The sequence below is a fragment of the Marmota monax genome, unplaced genomic scaffold, assembly GCF_021218885.2.
Source record: "Marmota monax isolate L192 unplaced genomic scaffold, Marmota_monax_Labrador192_F-V1.1 WCK01_AAM20220418_F8-fsc00200, whole genome shotgun sequence".
In the NCBI taxonomy this organism is placed as follows: domain Eukaryota; kingdom Metazoa; phylum Chordata; class Mammalia; order Rodentia; family Sciuridae; genus Marmota; species Marmota monax.
This window is the reverse complement of record NW_026692549.1, coordinates 1435390-1459197: the sequence shown is the minus strand read 5'-3', so window position 1 is coordinate 1459197 and position 23808 is coordinate 1435390. Positions and strand designations below refer to the sequence as shown.

General features: G+C 57.3%; 1 protein-coding gene across 2 annotated transcripts in view; it reads left to right on the top strand.

Annotated features, from left to right (window-relative positions):
* The window catches only part of Adgrd1 (adhesion G protein-coupled receptor D1), a 97631-nt gene that overhangs the window by 55190 nt on the left and 18633 nt on the right, over positions 1–23808 (top strand). For both annotated transcript variants that reach the window (XM_046445980.2, XM_046445979.2), the window contains 5 exons: positions 8658–8731; positions 14894–15017; positions 21565–21668; positions 22434–22545; positions 22863–23016. In XM_046445980.2, coding sequence (XP_046301936.1) covers positions 8658–8731; positions 14894–15017; positions 21565–21668; positions 22434–22545; positions 22863–23016 — 568 coding nt within the window. The remainder of the gene's footprint in view (positions 1–8657; positions 8732–14893; positions 15018–21564; positions 21669–22433; positions 22546–22862; positions 23017–23808) is intronic.

The following is a 23808-nucleotide window of genomic DNA, read 5'->3' as shown; positions in this document are numbered from 1 at the left end:
CCTGGGCCTTCCCCTGGAGGGCTGTGGCACCTGCTGGTTGCCTGCTAATCCGTGGGTTAAGTGGCATCTCAGGCGTCTGGGTCACAATTCACCTTTTAAAGCCATCCTTCAACAAGCGGGAGAGTCCCGGGCCAGCTGTGCATCTTCTTCCCTGACTTAGAGGAGGGGCGTGGTGTGTGTGCCTGTGGTCAGGCCTAGGGGCCGGGGGCCATGCGGGCCGTGCTGGGAAGTGGCTCAGCAGATGGGAACGGGAAACACGATGAACAGGAATGGGTCCTGCCGCAGACCCTGCAGCCTGCCCTGTGGTTCCAGAATGCAGACCGGCATGCCATCCCACCCTTTTCTAAGTGGGTAGCCCTCTCTGGGGAGGTGGCATCATTCCTATCATGGCACACAGAGGTGGGCACAACAGGGATTGCTGTCAACAGGATCAGGCTGCAAGGTGAGCCGAGTGGTGTGGTCCTCACACCCACGTGGTGCTGCCTGGCACTGGAGGAGCTGGTGCAACCCCCTGGGCACACTGTACTAGAGCTTCCTGGTACCTGAGAAGCTTGCACACCAGGCGCTGTTTTTGTGGACTGTCAGCAGTGTTTTTTTTTCTGTTCTGGGGACTAGTGGCCCAGGCAGCAGGCCGCCCTTTCTGCGCTGGTGGTACCAGCAGACACGCACTGTGCAGATGTTAGGTGATGCTTTGGTTCTCAGCCCAGGACAAGGTCTTCTGGCTTGAGGAACAGTCCCTGGGCTGTGGCTCTGGAAACGGGAGCAGCCAGGCCAAGGTGTCTGGGACAGCACATCTTGGTCTGGCTGGGACCAGCTGCAGCAGAGCCTGGCTCAGAATACAGGGCCGGCGGAGGCAGGGCCTGGCCGTGGTCTTTCTCTCCTCTCACATAGCAGCCCAGATAATGCAGAAGTGAAGTTTGTGGGGCCTCTTGAAACGCTCAGGCCAGGTGTCTAGGGGAGTGCTATTTATAGCACCAGCATTCTGTGAGCAGGAGGCATCTGAGGAATAATAGTCGGGGAGGGAGTTCAGCACACAGCCCTGGTGTGGGTGGACGGCGGGGCAGGAGGCGCTCTAGGGACGGCGCCTTCCCTTGGGCCTGGCCAAGACCACACAGGAGATGCCTGACTTCAAAGCTCAGAGTTGTGCCTCTGGATGCAGACAGAGATGGCCAGACAGCCCTGGGGGAGTGCAAGGAAACCTCGTCCCCGGGGACCTAGAGGCGCCAGTGACCGGCAGCTCCTGATTCTAGTTGAGGCTGAGGCTCCCCATGCCGGCCATGAACAGGGAACTGAGGTTTGCAGCCCTGGGAAAGGAGGGCAGATGCGCACAGCGTCGTGGGTGAGGTCTGGAAGGGAGGAAGCTGTCAGGGTGGCCACATTGTTCCGCGTGGGGACAGGTCTGCTCTGCCCACCAGCACTGCTGCTGCTGCAGAGCTTCCTGGAGGCTGGGCTGGCCACAGCACTGGTGTCTAGGGCACTGGGGTTGCCAGGGTCAGCTTGGATGATGACTAGCCACAGAGCCGGGAAATGGTGGAAAAGGGGCCAGAAGGCAAGGAGGGCCAGGTCCCTGCAGACGTCGACATGTCCTGGGGCTGCTGTGACAAATGACACTAACTGGTGGCTTTACACAAGAGACTTGTTTTCTTAGCCTGGAGGCCAGAGTCTAAAATCAAAGTATGGCAGAACTGGTCCTCTCTGAGCCTCAGAGAGCCCCATCCTGGGTCTGTCACCAGTGTCCAGGAGACCTGGCCATCCTGCAGTTGGGAAGGCAGGCTCCGTCTCTGCCTGTGTTGTCCAGGGAGGCTGACCACCCTGCAGCTGGGGGCAGTAGTCTCAGTCCCTGCCTCTGCACAGCACTCCTCTGCCTGTGCCCCTCCAGCCTCTCGTAAGGGCTCTGGTTGGTGTCAGGCTCCTCCGAATCCCGTGCCCTGTCCTTGGAGCCTTACTTTGGTCACATCTGAAAAGACTCTCCCAGGTGAAGTGAAGAAGAAGTGAAGTCTCTACCAGCCTGAGAGTCTGGCAGATGTGGGACCTGGTGGGACTGGTGTGGGGCTGGTGTGAACCAGGACGCGGCCCACGTTCCTCTCTCTCATGTCGCCCCCCCGAGCCAGATGTGCTGTCAGCGCTGGGCTTGCTGACGACCTTGCTCCGCTCCCTGCTGTCCTCTACCTGCTCATCCTTCTCGGTGCCCAGCCACTCTGAGCCCAGACACTCTGGGCCTCTGCTAATGTAACATCCAAACTTGGTGAAAATGAGAGCTGAGAGCTGCCAGCAGCTTCCCAGGTCCCAGGACCCTGTGTCTCTTCAATTCCTGACAGCATTTTCAGGGACTCACGGTCGGCCATCCCAAGGCCACAGCCCCAGTCCTCACATCGTGCCACCCTCTGTGGCGCTCAGGTCCTAGTCCCTGCCCACACCCTTTTGCTGCAGGGAGGGGGCCAGCTCTGGGTCAGTGCAGCACCTGGGAGTGGCCCAGGGCAGCCCCAGGGCAGTCCCAGCTCAGCCTTGGCTGTGATCTCATCAGGTGAGGCTGGTGCTGCCGCAGAGGGGCAGCCCACTCACCATGGGCTGCAGCCGTGGCCTTGCTCACTGTGGGCTGGGACCGTGGCTTTGCTCACCATGGGCTTTGCTCACCATGAGCTGGGTGTCCAGCAAACCGGGAGTTGCAGTGCAGCCATGGCTTTGCTCACCATGGCTGTGGCCGTGGCTTTGCTCACCATGGGCTGGGACCGCGGCTTTGCTCACCATAGCTGCGGCCGTGGCCTTGCTCACTGTGGGCTGTGGCCGTGGCTTTGCTCACCGTGGCCTGTGGCCATGGCTTTGCTCTCGATGTTCATCTTTCTTCATATCTAGCGCTCCGGTTCCTTGTCTCATTTCCTTCCTGTGGATGGAGTGTTCCGTAGATGCCGCAGACAGGTCTGCTGGCACCCGCTCTCAAGGACGGCCTTACTTCCTCCTGTTTCCTGGGGGATCCTGCGGGGAGAGCTTGGGGTTCAGGTTCTTTTCCCCTTGTGCGTGAGCGCTGTGTGTCTTTCCTCCGCCCCTAATCTCAAGGCTGACCCCATGCCCACGCAGCAGGCAGCAAGTCTAAATGGGGCTGGCACATTGCCATCATCTTTCTCTGGGCCTCTGTCCCCTCCAGGGCTCAACCCTCAGCTAGAGACCTGGTCTGGTGGCCGTGGACGGGGCTGATTTAACTCTTCGCACGACTTCTCTGTGGAAAATGATGAATCTGTGGGAAGCGGCAAAGATGGTGATAAGAGAGGCTGTGTGTGTCCTCCCAGTTCCCCCCACGGTGACAGGTGGCAGAACAGCGGTGTGGGGTCACATCCCAGACACCGAGGCTGGCACGCACATGTGCAGTTCCCTGTCCTTTTAACACAGACTTGAGGGATATCCCTGAAGCCACCCAGAAGGAGGTCCCTCATGCTGCCCTTCTTTCCAGCAGCCCTGCTCCTGGCCACCATCATCTGTTCTCTGTCACCATGGTTCTGTCATTTTGACAACTGTATATAAGCAATGACAAAAATAGAACAAGTGACAGAAAGGACATCCCAGGCTGGATGCCATCAGAGCCCTCATGTGTCATCTCTCTGTCCCTGTGTCACCCATCTACAGCTGTCCACCACCATCCACACTCAGCCATCACCGGTCACCTAGAAGCTTCTCCCCCATCACCTAGCAATCCACCTGTCATGGGTCGTCATCTGTCAGCTGTCCATTTATATATTTGTCATCTATCAATCCACCTGTCACCCATCTGTCACCTATCATCTGTCTCTCTACCTCTCATAGGATCTACCATCCATCCATCATCTCTCTCTGGGTCTCTGTCCCCTGCCCTGTGCGGTCAGTCAGAAGGCCTTTGTGGTCACATCTTCCGTGGCTCTCACAGAACCTAGCGTCTGTCCACCTTGATATCGTGAATCATCTTCTGGGTGATTTTGCCATTCTTAAGTGACACCCGGGCTTTGGTTGACTGGTCTCTGCACCACATGGGTGGCTTTGTGAAGGACAGCTGCATGTGAGGGTGACAGACCTGCTGGCTCCCAGCACCTGGGCCTCACCCCTGGCTCCTGGTCCTTCCTCCCGAGGTCTCTGACTGGTGCCATGCACCTCCTGCTGCACGCCTGTCACTGAGGACAGAGCATGAGAAGCCACATCCCTGCCACACTGCCCCTTAACAGGGACAGGGCCTGGGAGGCCAGGGGATGGGCACAGTGGGGAAGCAGGAGGATGCCGTGGGGGGCCCTGCAGGAACCCGGGAGGATGAGGGTGGAGCACAGGGGCCGAAGGGAGAAGCACCAACTCGTGTGCATGAGGTGTGGTCGGGGGCTGGAGGGCACAGGAAGCAGGTCACAGAGGCCCTCAGGTCCTCTCAGGCCTGGGGCAGCTCCGAAAGCTTCGGCTCTCCCCTGAGTATGGTGGACACTGCCAGAGTGGCTGAGCAGAGGGACAAAGTGGCCTGACTTGGGTGTCCAGCAGACTGGGAGTTGCAGTGCTGGGTGAGCCAGGTGGACAGAGCGCCCAGCAAGAGACCCCACTCAAAGCTATTTGGTCAGGATCTGTTACTGGGTGTGCTGATGGACTTGGGGCCCCGGAGCCAGGACCAGGACCTTTGGCTGTATGGCAAGACCGTAGGCAAGCCCATTTGGGACATGAGGCCAGGATATGGTGTTGCCTGTGCCAGGGTCAGAAGGCTTGGGAACGGCAGGGCAGGGTGTGGAGCACACAGGGCAGGGCTGTATACTGAAGATTCGGGTCTGGGCTCTCTCAGCTGGGCACGTCACCCACCAGAGAAAAGCTGCTTCTGTTGGTGGGAACAGGATGTAAATGTCAGTTAGGCACCATGGGGGCTTCTGGAGCCCCAAGAGGCGGGTCCCGTCCTGCTGAGCCTCCCTGGGTCCCTCAGTCCAGCCTCTGAGCAGTGGCTGCCCTCCTGGTGGAGACCCAAGCTGGCCTCCGTCCTGCTTCAGGTCCCTGTGCACACCATCCAACTAGGGGAGGTTTGGGGAGGTTCACCAGGCCCTAAATACCGTGACCACTTTCCCAAAGCCACCAGATCAGCCACCCTCATGCCTGGGCAGGTGGCAGAATCCCACGGAGACTGAGCCAGGGAGGCGGAGGGGCTGGTGGTGCCAGTGGGGCCCAGAGACGCGGGATGCGCTGCAGTCTGCTCTGCCCCAGGAGAGCTGCTTTCTGGGGCTGAGGCCGCACACCCCAGGGGAGGCCGGGCAGCGGGGCCTGCGGAGGGTCTGGGCTTCCGAAGATGCATTAGATGAGGGGAGTTTGGCCTCTCTCGCCTCACAGCGTTGTGGGGAGGTTTGGATGGGAGAGGCATGGCCCCCAGGACACTGGGGTCCTGGGACTCTCTGAGTGAGGGTTGGGTCACTTGGTGGCCCTGGCATCTGGCTCTGCACCCAGTTTAACACAATATCGCCAGGTCTGCAACCCCTGAAGACTCAGCAACTCTTTATCTTAAAATTTAAAGACACTGGTGTGAGTGCTCCTTCTGCCTGCTCTGTGAGTTGTCCCAGGGATGCTCAGAGATTAGTTGTCCCCAAATAAGCAAAAGAACAATTGGGTCTTTGCATTTAAACCCTTAGGTTGATTTCATGACAAAAGAACAAGGGGGAACATGGCCTTGACCCTGGTAGGACTGGGCCAGGAGCAGCCCAGCAGCAGACTGCAAAGTGGAGCTCCTGGGGGCATCAGGGCCTTGCTCCCCTTGCTGACCTCGGCCCTGAGGCAGGAGCTGCCCTCTGCAAGCATTTCTGTTCCTGTGGGTCCAGCACATAGGGGGCTTCTCTTCTGCTGCTCTCTGCTCCTGAAACACGTGGCTGCCTGCAATTGGGGGTGGGGGTCCCCATGACTCTGTATTCTGGGAGCTGAGTTTTCCTGTCGGGTGGCCCAGCCAGCTAGGGTGACCAGTGGGAATGGTCTTTTCCCTCGCCCAGGCGTTCGGAGATGATGTGCTGTCAGTGCCCCTGGCCTTTCTCTGTGAAATGAAATGTGGGTAAAGACCAGCGCACCCCTGCTCTTCCCTGGCACCGCAGCTGAGTCCCCCTATGTCAAAACGTGCTGCCCCAATCTGCTGGGAGCCCCAGGCCTCCTTTTGTGGAGACTATCTGAGAGCCTCTGCTCAGCTGGACACATTGGAGGTGGTCAGTTCCCCAGCTCCTGGGCCTGGGATGGAATGGCTGACCAGAGGGCAAGGGCCATTCTGCTCCATGCTGGGGTCTTGGCCCAGACCCGAGGGAAGGCCGCCTGCCCCCTCAGACCACACGCACTGCTTGCCGGCTGGCAGGTGTGGCCCTCCTTTGAAGGGTGACCGCACTCCGGAGTGGGGCGCAGGACTTCAGAGGCCTCCCTGTTTATGGGAACAGGCTGCTCCGAGGGCTGAGCCCCACAGGAGAAGAGGGAGGTCAGGTTTGGCTTCCTCCAGCCACCCGCTTGCTTTAAGCCCTTCTAGATGGCCCAAGTCACACCGAGAGCTCCCTTGTTACTTGGGTTCTTGGAGATTTGGGTCTGGGGCCGCTGTGCAGGGGCCTCATGCTGCTCTCGATTCCAGGCTGTGGCCTCTCCAGGTTTCGCTCATGTCTCCCACTCTGTGGGATGGGACCCATCTCCCTGTGGCTGGGGTGCTGCTGGACACAGGCTCTTCTGCCTGAGTGTGGAGCTCACCATGTGTGGCCCTGGAAGGCAGAGGACAGTCTGTCCCTGGCTCTTCAATGCTTGGCATCAGCTAAGGGCCCGTGAGCCCCGGTGGCTGGTCCAGCCCAGAGCTCCTAGCACATGCAATTCCATGTTCCCAGGACAGAATGGGTGGCCAGGGTCAGAACCGTGCTCCGAAGCCACCTCCTCCAAGTCAGGAGGAGGAGCTGGGTGGTTCCTAGGTGGCCTTCAGAGGGGTCAGGTGCCTCTTGCAGAAAGCCACGGGGTCAGGGTAAAGGAAGGCTTGACCTTTTAGGTTCCCCTTGACCTGTGAAGCCTGCAGGCTTGCGCTGCCCAGTTTCTTGGTGGGAGGGTCAGCAGAGCCATTTCGCAGGACTCAGGGATTGGTTTCTCTGGGAAGGGTGAGCAGCAGGAAGCACAGCTGTGTGCCTCTGACCCCTTGGTCCTCTGCAGAGAGGCACACGGTTAGCATGGTGCAGATGGACGTCCCTCAGAGGTCAGTTCCCCTGCCCATGAGCTTGATTTCCACAGCAATTCATGCGGCATGCTTTTCTGGATGTCCCTCTAGTGTGGGGTCTTTTGGAAACTGTCCCTGCCCTGGGCACTTGTTGTAGTGGAGGGTGGCAGACCACAGACCTAGGGACAGATAAGGTACAGGCCCAGGACAGGGTTGATGCTATGGGAGGTCACAGGGGGCTGGGAGGAGGGTGGGCTGGGGTGGAAGGTGCCCATCTGAGAAGGTGAAGAGAACTTGGGTGGGCCAAGCCTCCGTCTAGGGAGGAATGTTCTGGCTGAGGCCTGCAGAGTCCCCAGGTACGGGCAGTTTTAAGAGGCTCTGTCATCTATTGAAAGAACCCCAGGATGCAGGGGGGAAGCAAGAGGAGTGAGGGTTCCCCTTTGCCAGAGCATCAGTGGGAGCAGGGCCTGCACCACCTGGTGCTGCCCGACTTCTGAAGGGGACTGTGAACCAGCCTCTGGCTTCGCAGCAGGTTTGAAGGTGCTGCCTAGAGGGGCCGTCCATCCTGCTGGGCACTCCTGACCACCAGATGGTTAGATTACCATGCACCTGTGAGGGAGAAGATACCCCTCTGCCCAGTTCACTTGGGATGCAGTGGATGATCAGTCTGCAGGAGAGAAGGGTCTTGGGAAGCAGGAAGGCTCACCATTGGCGGCATTTGGGGTCAGAGAGCAGAGTGACTGCCACAACCAAAGGAGAGGTGCGACTTGATTGGGACTCAACCTGATGCCGTGTGTCCCTGGAGCCAGACACCTACGAGCAGCCTGGCTTTCCCAGAGCAAGCTTTCCCCGGCCTCCTGGCCTCCTGGCCTCCTGGCCTCCTGGCCTCCTTGCCTCCTGGCCTCCTGGCCTCCTGGACTCTTGGCATGGCTGCTGGATGAGCTTACATCTATGAGGGCCAGGCTGCTATACAGCACCCTGAGCTGTCCCCAGGGGTGTCCAAGAGAGGACACGCACCCCAGAACAAGGGGTCCCATCCCTCTGGCCACTTCTTCCTTTGTCCATTCACCCAGTAAATGTTTAGTAGGCGCCTGCTGTATGCCAGGCTCTCCAGCTCATGGGCAGAGAGTGAGAACAGACTCTGTTCCCATCCCATGCGCATGCTGGGGGGACAACAACCAAATGGATGACTGTAACGTGCCACATGGGACCACTACTGTGAAGAGGAAATGAGAGGAGTGGGCACAGGAAATGGGTGGCAATGCTTGCTTGAGGCCTGGTGTGGAGGCGAGGCGGACTCAGGGAAGAGCAGGCCAGGGAGGTCCCAGCCTGCCCAGGGGAACTGCAGCTTGGGCTGGTGTGGGCAGAGGGTGGCGTGGGACGGGACGGGCACCTGGCCACTCTCACCACCTCAGGGCAGCAGGTGGAGAGTCAGTGGCTGAGCTCTGCCCCACCCTGAAGCTTGGCTGTGGGGCTATCTCCTCTGCCCCCATGTCATATGCATGTCCCTTTTCCTTCATTTCAGACTCATAAGCAGCACATTGATGCCACCAATGCCAGCAACCGCGTCTTCCTGTACTGTGCCTTCCTGAACTTCAGGTACTGTCTCAGGGGCACAGGGGAGGGTGCCAGGGGGAGGATGGGGGGGAGGGCGCCAGGGGAGGGTGCCAGGGGGAGGGGGAGAGAGCACCAGGGGGAGGATGGGGGAGGAGGACACCAGGGAGAGGGCGGGGTGGGGGGAGCCTGGTCGGGGCATGGTGCCAGGCAGGCCCGCACTCCAGGGCACAGGTCTGGAGCCAACATAGCTGTAGGATGGCACACACTGGAAGCACTCGAGACCTGGGCAAGACCCAGACAGGTGAAGGGCACCGTGGCCCCTGGGACCCCTGGGACAGGTCTTCCTGTGTGTGGATTCACCAGGACAGTCTCTTAAAACCCACAGCAAACCAGTTAATCAGGTGCTGTGGGGTCAGACGGAGGAAGCATTCCTCCTGACACCTCACTGTCCCCCTCTCAGGGAGAGTTAACAGAGAAGCCCAGGAGAGGGGCATGGGGATGCAGCTCTTCACTGGATGATGTTGGAATTCCAGGGTTTTGGTTTTACTGTAGGAACTGAAACAAAAAGCAAACAAACAACTTGATTAAAAAATGGGCAACAGGGGCCTGGGCTGTGGCTCAGTGGCAGAGCGCTTGCCCAGCTCGTGGGAGGGACCAGGTTTGATCCTCGGCACCACATAAAAATTAATAAAATAAAGGTATTGTGTCCAACTACCACTAAAAAAAAATAAAAATAAAAAAAGGGGGGCAACAGACTTAAACAGACATTTGTCAAAGGAAGAGATACAGACGGCCAACAGGTATATGAAAAGTGCTCCCCATCACTAACCATCAGGGAGGTGCCAGCCCTAGCCGCTGCCCTCCAGCAAGCACAGCTGTTATCCAAGGCACAAAAGGTGGCACAGAAGATAGCCCCAGGGAGGATGTGGCCAGGCAGAGCACACACCGTATCCAGGAATGTAAATTCCTACAGTCGCGGAGATCAGCCTGCCAGGACCATAGCCAAGACACAGAGCAAGGCCATCCCCCTCAAAGGTTCCCCACGTCCTCCTCCAGTCCTCGTGACCCAGGCTTGTCCTCTGTCCCTGTGGTTGTGTCTCTGAAAGATGCCACATGGGGGGCTGAGTGCAGGCAGCCTCCGAGGCTGGCTCCCTATGTGGATGCAGTGTGGCTCGCGTGCCGACGTCCAGCTGCTGTAGTGTTGGCCGTGTCCTGCCGTGGCCTGGACTCCGAGGAGGGGTATCCCGGGCCTCATGGTCTGCTCTCAGCTGGGTAACGCCTGGTTGTCTCCCCGTTGGGGGGATTAGGGGTGACGCTGAATGTCTCACCAGGTTGCGTTCTTGGAACCATGGGGTTGTGATGTGTTGTCATTTTTGTATGTTGCTGAATCTAATTTGCTGGAATAATTGATGACTTTTCTGTCTATGTTTGTGAAGGAAATTTGTCTGCAGTTTCTTTTGGAAAACGCCTTTGGCTTTGGTAGAGAAGCAATCAGGTCTTTGCAAGAGGTACACTTTGGAAGACTGTGTAGAATTCACATTTCTTTCATTGATGTTTTGGTAGAATTCACCAGTGCCGTCATGGAGGCCTCGTTTTCATTGCTGACAGGGTTTTAACTATATGTTCAATTTATTTTATGGATACAGAACTCTTTAGGCCATCTGTTTCTTTTTAAATGCGTTTTGGCAGTTAGTGCTCTTTGGAAGGCTTCGTCCGTTTCATCTGAGCGGTTGGATTGGGGGCCCAGCGTTGGTGGTGGCGTCCTTGGTGGACCTGTGCCTGGCTGTGGTCCTGAGGCCGCAACCTCATTCTTACTTCTCAACCCCTGTCTTTTTTTGTCTTACCCACTCTTACCAGAGGCTTATCAAGTCTATTGATTTTTTTCTCTCTATTAGGCTTCTGTTGTCCGTCCGTTGCATTGATTTATTCTCTTTAACCTACTTCCAGAGAAGGAATTTACCTCTAGGTACTTTGCTTTTCATTTTAAAATTTATAAACACGAAGGCTTAGATAAATGACACGAGATCTTTATTATTTTCTGGTAGAAACATGGAATGCTGTAAATTCTTCCGGAAGCACTCATTTATCTGCAGCCCACAGATTTTGACATGTTGTTTTTATTTTTATTGAATTTAAAATATTTTGAAATTTTCCTGTGACTTACTCTTCTACCTACGTATTATTCTGAAATGTGTTGCTTGATTTCCAAATAGTTGGGCATTTTCCAATTACCTTTCTGCTACTGATTATTTACTTTTAATCATTTATTTTCTGTAACTTCAACTTTTAAAATTTGTTAAAAGCTGTTATATGGGGCTGGGGTTGTGGCTCAGAGGAAGAGCACTAGCCTAGTATGCGTGAGGCACTGGGTTTGATCCTCAGCACCACATTAAAATAAAATTTTTAAAAAAGGGTTTGTGTCCACCTACAACTAAAAAAATTTTTTTTTAATAAAAAGATTTATATGACCACAATCTGTTGAATCTTGGTGAATATACCATGAACTTTTATATACCAAATATACCAAATATTTTTCTGGGTTGAACAGTCCGTAAATGTTAGTTAAACCAAAGTTGATTGACAGTTGCACCCAGTTCTTCTGCACCCTTATTGCCTTTCTGCCAACTCGCTCTGTCAGTTACAGTTGGCCCTCTGTGCCCAAGGGGTCTGGATCTTCGCAACCAACTCACCATGAACCAAATATATTTGGAAAAAGAAATTGCATTTGTATCAAACCTGTGCAGATTTTTCCTTGTTATTATTGCCTGAACAATACAATGTAATAATAATTCATATACAATGTAATAATAATTCACGTAGCATTTACATGTAAGATTCGATGAGTAACCTAGAGACTGTTGAAGTGTTCAGGAGGATGAGCCCAGGTTACCTGCAGATCCCATACAGCGTTATCCAAGATTCTTGAGCACCCAGGCTTTGGTCTCCTGTCCCAGGAGGGACTGGAGGAGAGTGAAAGAGGGGTGTGACTCTCCAGCTGTCTGCTCAAGCTATCATTTCTCCCTGATGTATGAATTTTCCTTTATTATCTTTTGAAGTGCTGTTGGTAGGAACACATACATTTAGTATTGTTACTTCATGGAAAACTGACCTGCTATCATTATGTAATGCTCTTATTCTGGGGATGGACCCAGGACCTCTCCCATGCTGGGCCAGTGCTCTGCCCCGAGCCCCATCCCAACCCCGGTGTCCTCCTTTCTCCTAGGACATGTGCTACTCTGGGGGCTACTTAGTCCCATCTATACACAGCTACTCTTTTTCGATTAGTATTCTACAGGTGCTGTATCACCTGTCTGTTCTACAGGTGTTGAATCATATGTCTGTTCTATAGGTGCTGTATCACATAGCTGTTCTATAGATGCTGTATCACCTGTCTGTTCTACAGGTGCTGTATTACCTATCTGTTCTACAGGTGCTGTATCACGTAGCTGTTCTATAGGTGCTGTATCACGTATCTATCATATCTGTCCTTTTACTTTCATCCTATTTATATATTTATACTTAAAGTGGGGTATTTAGATTGCATATGACTGGGTCTTGCTTTTTAATCCAATCTTAACATTGCTGTTTTAATTGGAGTGTTTACACAATTTATATTTAATATGACTATTGATGTGGTTGAAGTAAAATCCCCACTTTGCTGGGTGCTGTCTCTCTTCTTTGTTCTCCTTTCCTTTCTCTCTGACTTTATTTGGATTGGGGCTCTTGTAGGGTGCCTTTTGACTTCCTCTGTGCACTTGGTTTTATACCTCCTTTTAATTCTTTGGTAGAGGCTGAGCTTACAGTTTGTGGGTTTCATGCACCCGTGTCTACCTTCAATCCATTCTGTAGCCTTCAGATGTCTTCTAAGATACTGCAATGGCTTCTCAGTTCCTCCTGCAGGGCCCTGTGCCTTGCCCTCAGTTGGATCTTTATAAGTGACACGAATGCACACAGCCATTGTTGTTATTTTCACCCCAGACCATCAGTAACTTTGCAGAGCAATTAAAGATAAGACCATGGTAATGGCACGTAGGCCTTCATTTATTCCAGCTGCTGTATTTCCTGGTGCAGACCCAGGATTCTGGCTCTTGGTGTGTTCCCTTAGCCTGTCTTGTAATGCAAGGCTTCTGGAAGTAAATTTGGGTATTATTGTCTGGGAAAGAATTCTCTTTTATTTTTGAAAGATATTTTTCACTGGGCTTAGAATTCTGAGCCACTTTTTTTAATGTACCCTAAGAAATTTACAAGTAATACATTATTCCTTAAAAAAGTGAAGCATTATTTTAAAAAAGCAAAGTCCCCTTTGACCTTCCCCTCTGATCCTGATCTCCTCTCCCTGCAGTGGTTACAACAGGGGGAAGTTTTCATGTGTGCTTTCGGTAACTGATGTGTGGTTTATGTTGTGTTCATAGGACACATCTGTATTGTTTAGCCTGACATTTCTCACATCGCTCCACCTCGTCTTGGTTTTGCAGCCTGCCCCAATGGGCACATATTTCTCCTATTGTATTTATATGTGTCACATCTTATTTATGGACCTGAGTGAGCATTTTTGTGCGTGGACGCAACCTTCCTGGGCTGTAGGCCTAGGCACGTTTTTAATGTGATCCGATATTGCTTGGCCGGCTTCCCTGGCAGATTTATTTCTATACAGTCGGAGCTGCCTTCCTGTCCCCACCGCCTCCCCTGGAGTGGGTCCTCACTCCCCAGAGATGGGACCTTGGGCAGGGTCACACCTTCGTGGCTCCATTCGGGGGGTGCAGCTTTGTGGTCTCCTTCCCTTCACCTGAGCAGAGGGCCCTTGTTCACCTCACAGCCACGTCTTTCCACCTGCTCTGGTCGGATTGAGGGGCCACCTCACATTTTCCGTAGACAGAGGCCCTGTGCAGAACACAAGGGTCCCGGGAAAATCAGGCCCAGGGAGCAACGGGAGGGCTGCAGGGCCCTCTTCTGTCCCTTGTTCCCAATGGAGTTTGGCTCTTCTTGCTGGCAGGGTGGGGGGCTCAGTGCCTCCCACCTCCCCGGGAGGGCAGCTCATTAATCATGAAAGCCGTGGTAGAAGCTGCTGTCCCTGCCTCTCGCTCGCCAGCCTCAGTGTCACCCCTGAGCCACCTCAAATGCCCTTTCCCACCCTCTCAGGTCCCACCCACATGGGGTCACAATCTCAGTGCCCACAGTCTTCCTTGGGAAATAGCAATGCTACTGGTGTGTGCCTCATGTGGGGACATGGCAGGGAGGTGGGGACGGCTTCCACTGGCCACGCATCCTGCTGCAGCCACGGTGGCACTGTGGTTGCAGCTAAGTGGGACACAGCCAGGCTGAAGACCTCTGCCTCTGGCTGCAGGTTGGTCTTTGCTGGTTACCAAGCTCACATCTACCAAGAGAACCACTTCAGAGTCCTATTGGGAATCTGAAAACAGAAGTGCAGATGAGAAAATCAGGTCACCAATGCTGTCCCCTGAGAAGGAGCCAGCTGATGAGGGAGCGTGTTTGCTTGAAGTGGTTTTTGTCTATGATCGTCTGATATGAGCACAGTATTCAATGCTAAAGCATCACAAAGGCGCAAACGTCCTGCTTGGCCCTCACCTCTCGTCCTGGACCACCATGGGGGTTCTGAGTGCCCTCTGTCGTCTCTCTGTGGGTCTAACCCATGTCTGTGGAGCATCTGACACTGTTGGCTTCCGCTGCCCATGCGCCTGTCTCGCGGTGCCTGCCGTGAGCCACGGGCTGGGTGCTTCTTCTCACTGCCGCGGCAGTCCATCCCCAGGGGTGCCCACTGATATCCGTTTCCCCAGGTCCACACTTCAGTTCCTGTGCGTGTTGGTAGTGTCGTCCTGACTGGCAGATGCCCCTGGGCGTGTGCCCTTTGTCGACAGTTCAGCCATCTCCCGGGTTTGGACAGCGGGCTGTAACACTTCATTTTGCCCTGGACGTGGTTGAGCACTGTGCAGAAGGACAGTGCTGACACAGCTCTACCCTCCTGTCCCCAGAGAGGCCCGTGCTCCCTGTGACCTGCTCTCTGTGGCCTCAGCAGCCCAGCGCCCCAGCCCTGTGGCCTGGCCCTGAGAGGCCACTGCCGCAGGCTTTGTGTTTTGCATTCCTGGGGGGCAGAGCAAGCCCACAGGGCCACAGGCCTGTGTGCGGAGAGCTGCTGCCCTCTGGGAGCAGTGCTGCCTCCACTGACCATGGCTGCTGTGTCCTCAGCTCCGGTGGAGGTGTCTGGTCAAGCCAGGGCTGCGCTCGCACGGAGGGGAACCTCAGCTACTCGGTTTGCCGCTGCACGCACCTCACCAACTTCGCCATCCTCATGCAGGTGGTTCCTCTGGAGGTAAGGGCTGGCTCAGGAACCGGGCATCATGCAAACACAGGGCCTCCTTCCTGGGGGTCCCAGGTATTGCAGGGGGCGCCCTGCGAACGGGCCAGCCTATGAGGTTCATGTCCTGGGAAACGGCGCACCTACTGCTACCACATTTTCAGGCTGAGGATCCACTGGGTCAGGGGAACTGAAGGAACATGGAGAGACAGGTCATAGAGTAGGAGCCTGGAGTAGGAGCCTAGGGGCTGCCTCCAGGGAGATGTGCCAGGGACAAGGACATGAGCCCCAGCTCACAAGGAGCCACAGACAACCAGCGGGTGGGTGTTCTGCCAGCAGGCGTTGCCTTCCGGGAACCTTTCTGAGTGTCAGTCCTGCTAGAGGGTGCCGGGGTCACTGGCTGCTGGGAGGCACTGGTGGAACATCTGCTGGGAAACCAGTGTCACACAGGCCATGGGAGGCTCAGCCTGTGGTGGGCACTGCATCAAGTACCTGTTCTTCCTTTGGTCCTGTGGCCCCTAGCGAGGAGCCATCATGTTGGCCATCACAGGGGGAGAGTCTGGGGACTTCCCAAGTCCCCCAGCCCTGAGGGCAGAGCCGCTTCCTCCAGGTCCTCCACATTGGGGACTGAGAAGAGTGTGCCTTCTCTGCAGCTGGGAGGGTCAGCTGGGTGGCAGGGGCGGGAGAGGGCATGTCTAGCAGGGCCTGACCCGTGGTGCTGTGGGAGGGAGGGGGGGCTCGGTGCTCAAGCCGGCAGCCTGGCATCCCAGCGCACTTGGGATTGTGGATCCACCACCTCTCAAGATCAGTGACAGCAGATTGAGTCTGTGGGTGTCTCCGTGGGAGCAAATCCATCTATTCATTGCCAGGAAAGGTTGATTTGAAAATGGTTTAAAATTATCTCTGCTAAAAATGAACATTCCCATGAATGTTAAAGAAATGAAGGCAGATGTCATGATCACTTCCCAAGCCCGCGGCACTCCCCAGAACCGCACACCGGCATCAGCGGCCCTACCTCCTCCGAGCTGAGCCCACGTCTTCCTCTGTGGCCCCAGCTCACCCTGCTGGCTTTGGGTTCATGGCCCAGGTTCTGTCCCCAGGAGCTCATGTCCCATCTCACCGCCTCCCTCTCCCAGGCCCCTCCTCGATCTCCCCGCAGCCCCTTTCCTCATCTGGTGTGTCAGAGGCTTCTTTCTCTTGAGCAGGTGGAGCCCCTTTGAGCAATCCTGGCAGACAGTCGGCTCACCTGAGTGGTACCTTAGACAGGTGGGCTGGGGCTAGGACTGGTGCCCAGGCTGCTGTCCCAGGGAGATGCCAGCATAGTGCCCCAGGGAGCTCCCTGTGTTTGGTGTGTTTCTGTGTGTGTCACATGTGTGACATTGTATCCTGCTGAATGAGGCCGCATGTGGCAGTTAGCACAGGGCAAGGGCTGTGGGCACAGGGCTGGCAGTGCAGGGGCAGACTTGGGACCTGAGCTCTGGTGTGTCTGTGGGGAGCCCATGAAAGCCCCTAAGGAGCAAATCCCCAGCTCTGCAAGGTGTCCCCAGAGTCAGCCTCCAGGTGTGGTGGTTTCAAGAATGGGTGGAGCCCACTGTTCCTTCCTGAGAGCCTGGCTTGCAGCACCTGTGTCAGCTGTTGTGTGAGCCAGGCATGTGTTAGTCAGCACCACCAGGAGGGACTGGAACTCTCCCACAGGCTGGCAGGGCCTGCAGAGCTGACCATACGCACCACAGATGCTGGGCACAGGTAGGCAGGTGGAGCTAGGTTTGCACTGTCCTGAGAGAGGCCATTAGGGACTGACCCCCTATGCTGTGGCTGCTGCTGTGGGCTGGCCCCACCAGGGCCTGGGGGTGCACCACCCACTGCTTTGGTTGAGAGCGGGTGCTGCAGCTGACTTAGAGGAAGAATGTGTAGGCAGGAGAGAGAGGAGGCCAGGAGGCTCAGGGCTGGTGCTGACCCCTGAAGCCACTGCACCCAGCTCAGGGAACCACAGCTCCATCTGCATAAACCCTGTGTGCTCCCCAGGTTGTATGGGCCCACCTCTGAGCTGGCAGAAGCCAATGCCCAGTACCTCATCCTTGGTTCCTCCCCAGGTTCTTCAGGAAACATGTGGGCACAGGCGGCTGCTCTGTGTCCCGGGGGTGGATGTGCAAGGGCCCTGGGCTAGCACAGCATCACCTGGGAAAGCCGTTCCAACAAGCCCCCCAAGGGCAACCACGGGAAGCGTGCCTCACCAGGACAGTCTCGCCGTGGTACACAGGCCGACTTTGGCCACTGGACAGGGAGTCCTGACACAGGCCAAGGACTTTAGCCCCCATTTAAAATGTTTAAACCCAGATATACTATCTAGAGGTCTGGATTCCTGGTTTTAAAAGGCAGAAGGCCTGGCTGCACTGAGCTTCCACTCCCAACTGGATCAGCTGGAGCTGCCTAGCCGCAGCCCCCGCAGGCCGCAGTGGGCTCCCAGCACCAGGCTCTGCCCCCTAGATGCAGCGGCCCCATTGCACCCAACTTGTTGGAGACAGTGACACGCTGGCTTCCCTCTGGGGGTTGTGCTGGCCCACGCAGGGGGCTGGTGTTGAGCAGGAGACAAAGCTTCCTTTTGCAGTGGGATTTTATCCAGAGCCTCTCTGGAAGCTTGAGTTTGTGGTCTCTGACTCAGGGATCTGTGTCCTCAAGCAAACTCCAGGCTTTTCTTGGCATTTCTAAATCTGCCCGCGGGTGGGAGCGGAAGGGCAGCTGGGGCACTGGGTGGCACAGCTCCACAGGAGCCCTCCAGTCAGGGCCCATCCATACCCTGGGTGGGTTGGCGGAGCTGTGCTCAGCGGCACCCAAGTAGGTGCTGACTGCAAGAGCTCAGTCGGCAGGGTGGGCACCGTGACCTGGGCGTGTGCCCCATTGCAAGGTGGCACTGGGGCTGGGGAGCCTCTGTGTGAGCCACAATGTCCCAGGGGCAGAGCTGGGCAGGGTTGTGCTACGATTCTCCAGGGCGGACGCAGTATGCCATGGCTCTGAGGAAACAGCTTCCTATCCTGCAGGGGTCTCCTTGGCCTGTGTCAGGACTCCCCATGAGTGACTCTGCGCTAGGTCTGTCCTTTCTAGGGCTGGGACAGCAGCAGTCCCCTGCACTGGTAGCCAGAGATGTGGGCTCCTCCCACCCAGTATGTGCTGAGTGGCCCTAGCAGGGTCCTGCTGAGCCACGCCTCCCCATCTGTAGTGTGGCAGGACCCTCTTTGTGGGAGAAGTGGGCACCATCAAGGCTGAGTGCCCAGCCCCAAGCACCCATCTCCCAACCTGGATGGCTCCAAAATAGCCCTCCTGCCAGGCCTAGGCTGCTACTATTGGGGGAAAGGCAGCCATGGCTTGGTTTATTCTAGAACCTTCAGGAACAAGAGTCTGCCCTGGAGCTGTGGGGGGGCTTGAGCTTCTGCAGAAGGAAGCCTCCAGGGGTGACCTCATCTTGGGGATCCCATCTTGGGAAGGGGCTGCCCTCAGAATCAGGATCTCACCCTAAGGGGCTTGGTGGCCAGGTGTGGAGACAGGCCAGGCTGGGTAGGAGCATCACCATCCTGGAGGGCCCACAGCAGGCCAAGGGCTAGGTGTCCACAGGGTGGGCAGCTCAGAGCTGGAGGCCTGAGGGCTGGAGGGGCTGTGGTGGCACGGGTGACCCCTGTGCTTTGTGGGCATCAGGAACCTACCTCGTCTTGGAAGCCAGACAGCAGCCGTGGGGCCACCCCTGGGCTGCCGCCAGCCCCCACCCTGTCAGGAGTGAGGGCCTGCAGGGGCCTGGGGCTTGCCCTGGGGTGCAGGGGAAACCAGGGCACCAGGAGAGGGGAGCCTGTTGTGTTCTGTAAGGATAGGGGTGGGAGGCAGTTGGGCAACAGGCAGGTCCGAGCCTGAGGACAGCCTCAGGTGACCACCTGCCTGTCTCCCTCCCAAACAGCCTCTGAAGAAGCCGGGCTTTTCCACTAGAGGCCCTAAGCCCCGAGCCCTGCTTCATCCTTTGACAGAGGGTGGCGCCATGTGAGGACAGCTCGCTTCCTAGAAACGGGTCTAGGTGTCCTGATGGCATAGTCCGGCGGTGCCCATGAGATCCACTGTGTGACCCCCAGCCTCTGTGCCTCCGTAGGGGCCTTCCTTATGAGGCAGGGTTGGTGGGGCCGTGCAGCAGGAGCTGGGACCACAGAGGAACACACCGGGCTGGCAGGGACGCTGGGCCCACCCTTCGTGGTCCATCTTCCACTGGTTGTGCAGGGAGCCTAAGCATGGAGCTGAGGGAAGGACCAGTGGACAAAGGCCAAAGAGCAGTCCAGGCCAGCGGGCACATGCCTACCCCCGTTCCTTGCCTGCCCTCTAATGCCTCTTCTCTCCCCTCCAGTTCTTGGTGAGCTGCTCCTGCCCACCCAGGCAGTGCTGGCTTGGTGACCATCCTGGGTCTTAATGGCAAGAGCATTTGCCGGCTCCAGGCAGAGAGCCTCCCAGGCTGGGTCCTCTGATGGAGGTGGACTGGCATCGGAGGACAGGTGGAAATGAGCCACCTGCAGCCTGTTTGCTGCAGGGCAGGCTGGTGTCAAGAGGGGACTCCTCCTAGGCCACTTGCCCACCTCAGAGGTAGTGGCCTCTCTACAGGGCCACCGAGGGACCCAGGACTGACCACTTCACCCCTGCTGCCCACCTGGACCTCTTAGGCTCCCCTCAGCAGCGCCATATGCAATTCAGAGGGGGGCAACTGGGGAACTGGCCTCTCAGAGTGGAGAGGTAATTCAGGAGCTGCTTCAAAGGGAGGAAGACCTGAAGCTCCATCGGGTGGTGAGGCACGAGGGCCAGCCACAGAGGAATCATCTGTCTCAGATGCAGGGCAGAGCCCTGGCGAGGGCAGCAAGTCCAGCAGGAGCCATAACAGAGATGTGACTACTGCCCCCGAAGCCGCCCATGGCACAGTGAGAAAAGGGCCATTGACCTCATCCCCACAATGCCTGTCCCACCTGGCAGGGACCTGGCACCCAGCTAGTAGTGGTCAGCCTGTGGGCAGAGCTGGGCAGGGGCAGCTTGGACCCAAGAACTCAAGGTCTGGGACCTGACTTGGGTGCTCAGGACAAAGTACCCCCATGTACCTGCAGGGAGAGGAGGACCCTGCCCCTGGCTGGCAGCTGGGCCCCTGGCTGGGTGGCTGAGGTTGGTGGCTGGCAGCTGAGACCCCTGGCTGGGTGACTGAGGCCTCTGGCTGGGTGGCTGAGGCTCCTGACTGGGTGGCTGAGGCCCCTTGCTGGCGGCTGAGACCCCTGGCTGGGTGACTGAGGTTGGTGGCTGGTGGCTGAGACCCCTGGCTGGTGGCTGAGGCCCTAAGGCAGGGCACACAGCCCCACACTCAGGGCTGGGGCCTATGGCAGGCAGCTCTGCCCAGCTGGGAGTTCTCAATGGACCCTGCTTAGCCCGCAGGTGCCCTGCAGATGCATCCTGCAGCACTCAAGGACTGGACCCAGAGAGGAGGCCAGGCTTCCTGGCCCCGTGGAAAAGTCACCTCCATTGTGAATCACATACTGTAGGGTGTGTGGCCAGTCCTACTGACTCCCACAGTCCCTGTGCCCTGTGTCCATTCCTGACCTCTGCCTCTGGGCTGGGCCTTGGGGCCTGCAGCGTTTCCTCCCCTGGCCAACAGCACTCCCTCTGTGAGGGCCCCTTTGCCCCTCCTCATGAGCAGTGCTGGGGAGCAGCTTCTAGGCCCTCCAGCAGTGCCACAGGTGGGGGCTGGAGTCCCCTCCTGTCCTAGGGACGGATCTTGGTGTGTGGTCTGTGGCCTCTGGACGTGACATCCACAAGGTATTCAGGACCCAGGCCTCTGACAACAGGCAGCCGGCCTGGCCTCGAGCCTCGAGCCTCGGGAGCAGGTGGGGCCCAGGGCGATATGTGTCCGACCCTGAGGCCTAGACTGGAGCCATTGTCCTGAGGCTGCACTGTGGGGTGGCCTGTGGCATCTGCATTTGCACACTGCCTGATGTCTGAAAGGTGTCACACGCCCCGGAGGCGAATGTGAAGTCCATGTAGGCTGCAGGTGCTGGGGCCTGTGGGTGCTAGTGCAGAAAGAGCAGCCATGCCAAGGGCTGTCACTCTTGGTGGGTTGGGGTGGGATGGGGGTGCAGAGTGGGCACCAACCCACCACAGGGTCACAGCATGCCACCCAGCAGGCACCCTCCAAGCCATACTGTAGGTGAATCCCTTCAGCCCCTGGTGCCCTGACACAGGCGGCCAAGTCTCATTTCATGGCCAGAGGCCTGCAGCCCGCTTGGTCCCAGAGCATCTACTGGGACACAGACCAGCTGGACTTGAACCCTGGTGGTCTGCTCTGGACCCTGCTCTTCCCCTCTGCAGGCAGCCCATCCTAGGCAGGAGGTGTGGGGAGGAGACCTGAAGGATCTGAGGGCAGCCTGCAGCACCCCAGGTGCTGTGCAGCCAGGGGCACCACTTAAGACTGCCCATGGGGCAACTGCAGGCACGGGAGTGGGCGCTGTGGCCTGGATCTGGGCCCTCTGTCCTGTGCCCACGCCCCTCTCTGCTCCCGCAGCTTACACGCGGCCACCAGGTGGCGCTCTCGTCCATCAGCTACGTCGGCTGCTCGCTGTCCGTGCTCTGCCTGGCCGCCACGCTGGTCACCTTCGCAGCTCTGTCGTAAGTCACCCTGTCCCCGGCTCCGGGAGGTGGGCAGCTTCAAAGACATGTCGATGTCCCTGCCCTCCTGCATCTCCTCCTGGCGTTTGCAGTCCTATGGCACAGCCCAGCCCTGCTTGGGCCCAGTTCACCCTGGGCCGATGACCCTTACTCAGCGCCTGTGCCCTTAAATCTGCAGTGAAGGGAAGGGCTATGGAGTGGGGACCCAGGCTTCATCCTCACAGGAAGGCCTGCAAAGACCCCCAGCCCAGACCCAGGCAAGGGCAGGTATGGCATCCGTGCTGACGGCCTGTTCCTCAGCAGGCCACACTGGGCATGTGGTCAGCTCTGAGGGCCCGGCTGTGCCAAGACAGACAGGGATACACTTGAGTGGGTATTGTCAGAGGTTAAGAGAGGAGGAAAGCCTACAAGACAGAATGAGGTGAGCTGCTCAGAGCAGGAGGTCAGGAAGCTCTGTCTGAGAGGAGGCATCTGAGCCACCATGCAGAGCCCTGCTTGGGAACAGCAGGTACAAATGCCCTGGGGCTGGAGGCGGGGGCTCAGACTGCAGGGCCACTGGGGCTGTGGAAGGGCAAGGATTCCATCAAAGAGCAATCGGGAGCCAGAACAATCCAAGCAAGGAGGGGCAACACTGGGTTGAGCTTTGTAAGACCCTGTTCAGGGGAATGGACATTGGGACCACTGTGGGGGCAACAGGTGCCCCGCCTGGGGAGGGGTGGCAGAGTCTGAGCTGACACTGGGACTCACGCCCCACTGTGTCCTCAGCTCTGTCAGCACCATTAGGAACCAGCGCTACCACATCCATGCCAACTTGTCCTTTGCTGTCCTGGTGGCCCAGGTCCTGCTGCTCATCAGCTTCCACGCTGAGCCGGGCACGGTGAGTGGGCAGCCCTCATGCTGGGGCCATCCTGCCTCCCTGACCTCACTGGGGGGCGCATGCAGATCTCCCCTGCGGCAGGGCTGGTCTCTGCAGAGGGAAGGCCAGGCCCTCTACTGGACAGGACACCATGCCTGGGAGGGACTCGGTGATGATTGGCCAGCCCTGAGCGGATACAGACAAACCCCAGGACCAGAAAGGGCAGCCTGGACTCCCCAGGAAGAAAATGAGGCCACCTGAGCAGAAGCTGCCCGAGGCGGAGGCTGGGCCGACAGCAGACCCCTCACCACAGTCTCCCCATCTCCGCTGACCCCTAGATCCCCTGCCAGGTGCTGGCCATGCTCCTGCACTACTTCTTCCTGAGTGCCTTCGCCTGGATGCTGGTGGAAGGGCTGCACCTCTACAGCATGGTGGTCAAGGTCTTCGGCTCGGAGGACAGCAAGCACCTCTACTACTATGGGCTGGGCTGGGGTAGGTGGGCCGGGGTATGAGGGCAGACGCGGAGGGAGGTTGGGTGATGGTGCTTCCTGTGGCCGGGAGGAAGGAGCCCTGCTGGTCCAGGGCAAAGCTCCCACGTCTCCCGAACACTCCGTCCTGACGTGGCTCGGGGCTTGGTCTTACAGAGAACCCACGTTGGGCGTCTTGCCTTTCTGTTGACCGTCTCATGAATTCCTGCTTTCATCTCACCCTTCCTGCCTCGTGCTCAGGCCCTGTTCTCTCCTCCTGTGTGTGGGGACAGTATGGGCTCAGTGCCCACTGTGGGGTACCAGGCGTGCATTTCCTTCTTGGCGCTACTTTGGCTGCCCTGTGCTCCGTGTGTGTGTTTCCGTGCACCTCAGAGTCTTTCTGGTTCTCAAACATCCTTCTCTGACCCCTTGCTGTTTGACCTCCACAGACTTGTGCCTCTCCTGCCTCTTCCTAGGATTTCTGCCCCTTCCCCTGGAATGGCTAGTCTGACTCGTGAGCTTGTGGGGTTTGTTGTACAGTTGGTAAATTGCTGTGCTGGGAAGTGAGCAGATGGCCGCTGTGGCTTGGACAGGTGCTCTGCGCACCGCTCAGGCCTGTCTCTGTTTCCTCTTTGATTTTCCTCTAGTTGTTTGTCCCTGGAGGGCGGGTCCTGAAGTCACCACCTGCTGTGTTGTGACTTCTCCCTTTAGTTCTGTGGGTTCTGCTTCCAGTGTTGGGGCTCTGCTCTGGGTCAGGAGCACAGCCTTGGCAAGAGCACGGCCCCTGGCACGCTGGAGGCTCACCTGAAGGGTCCCC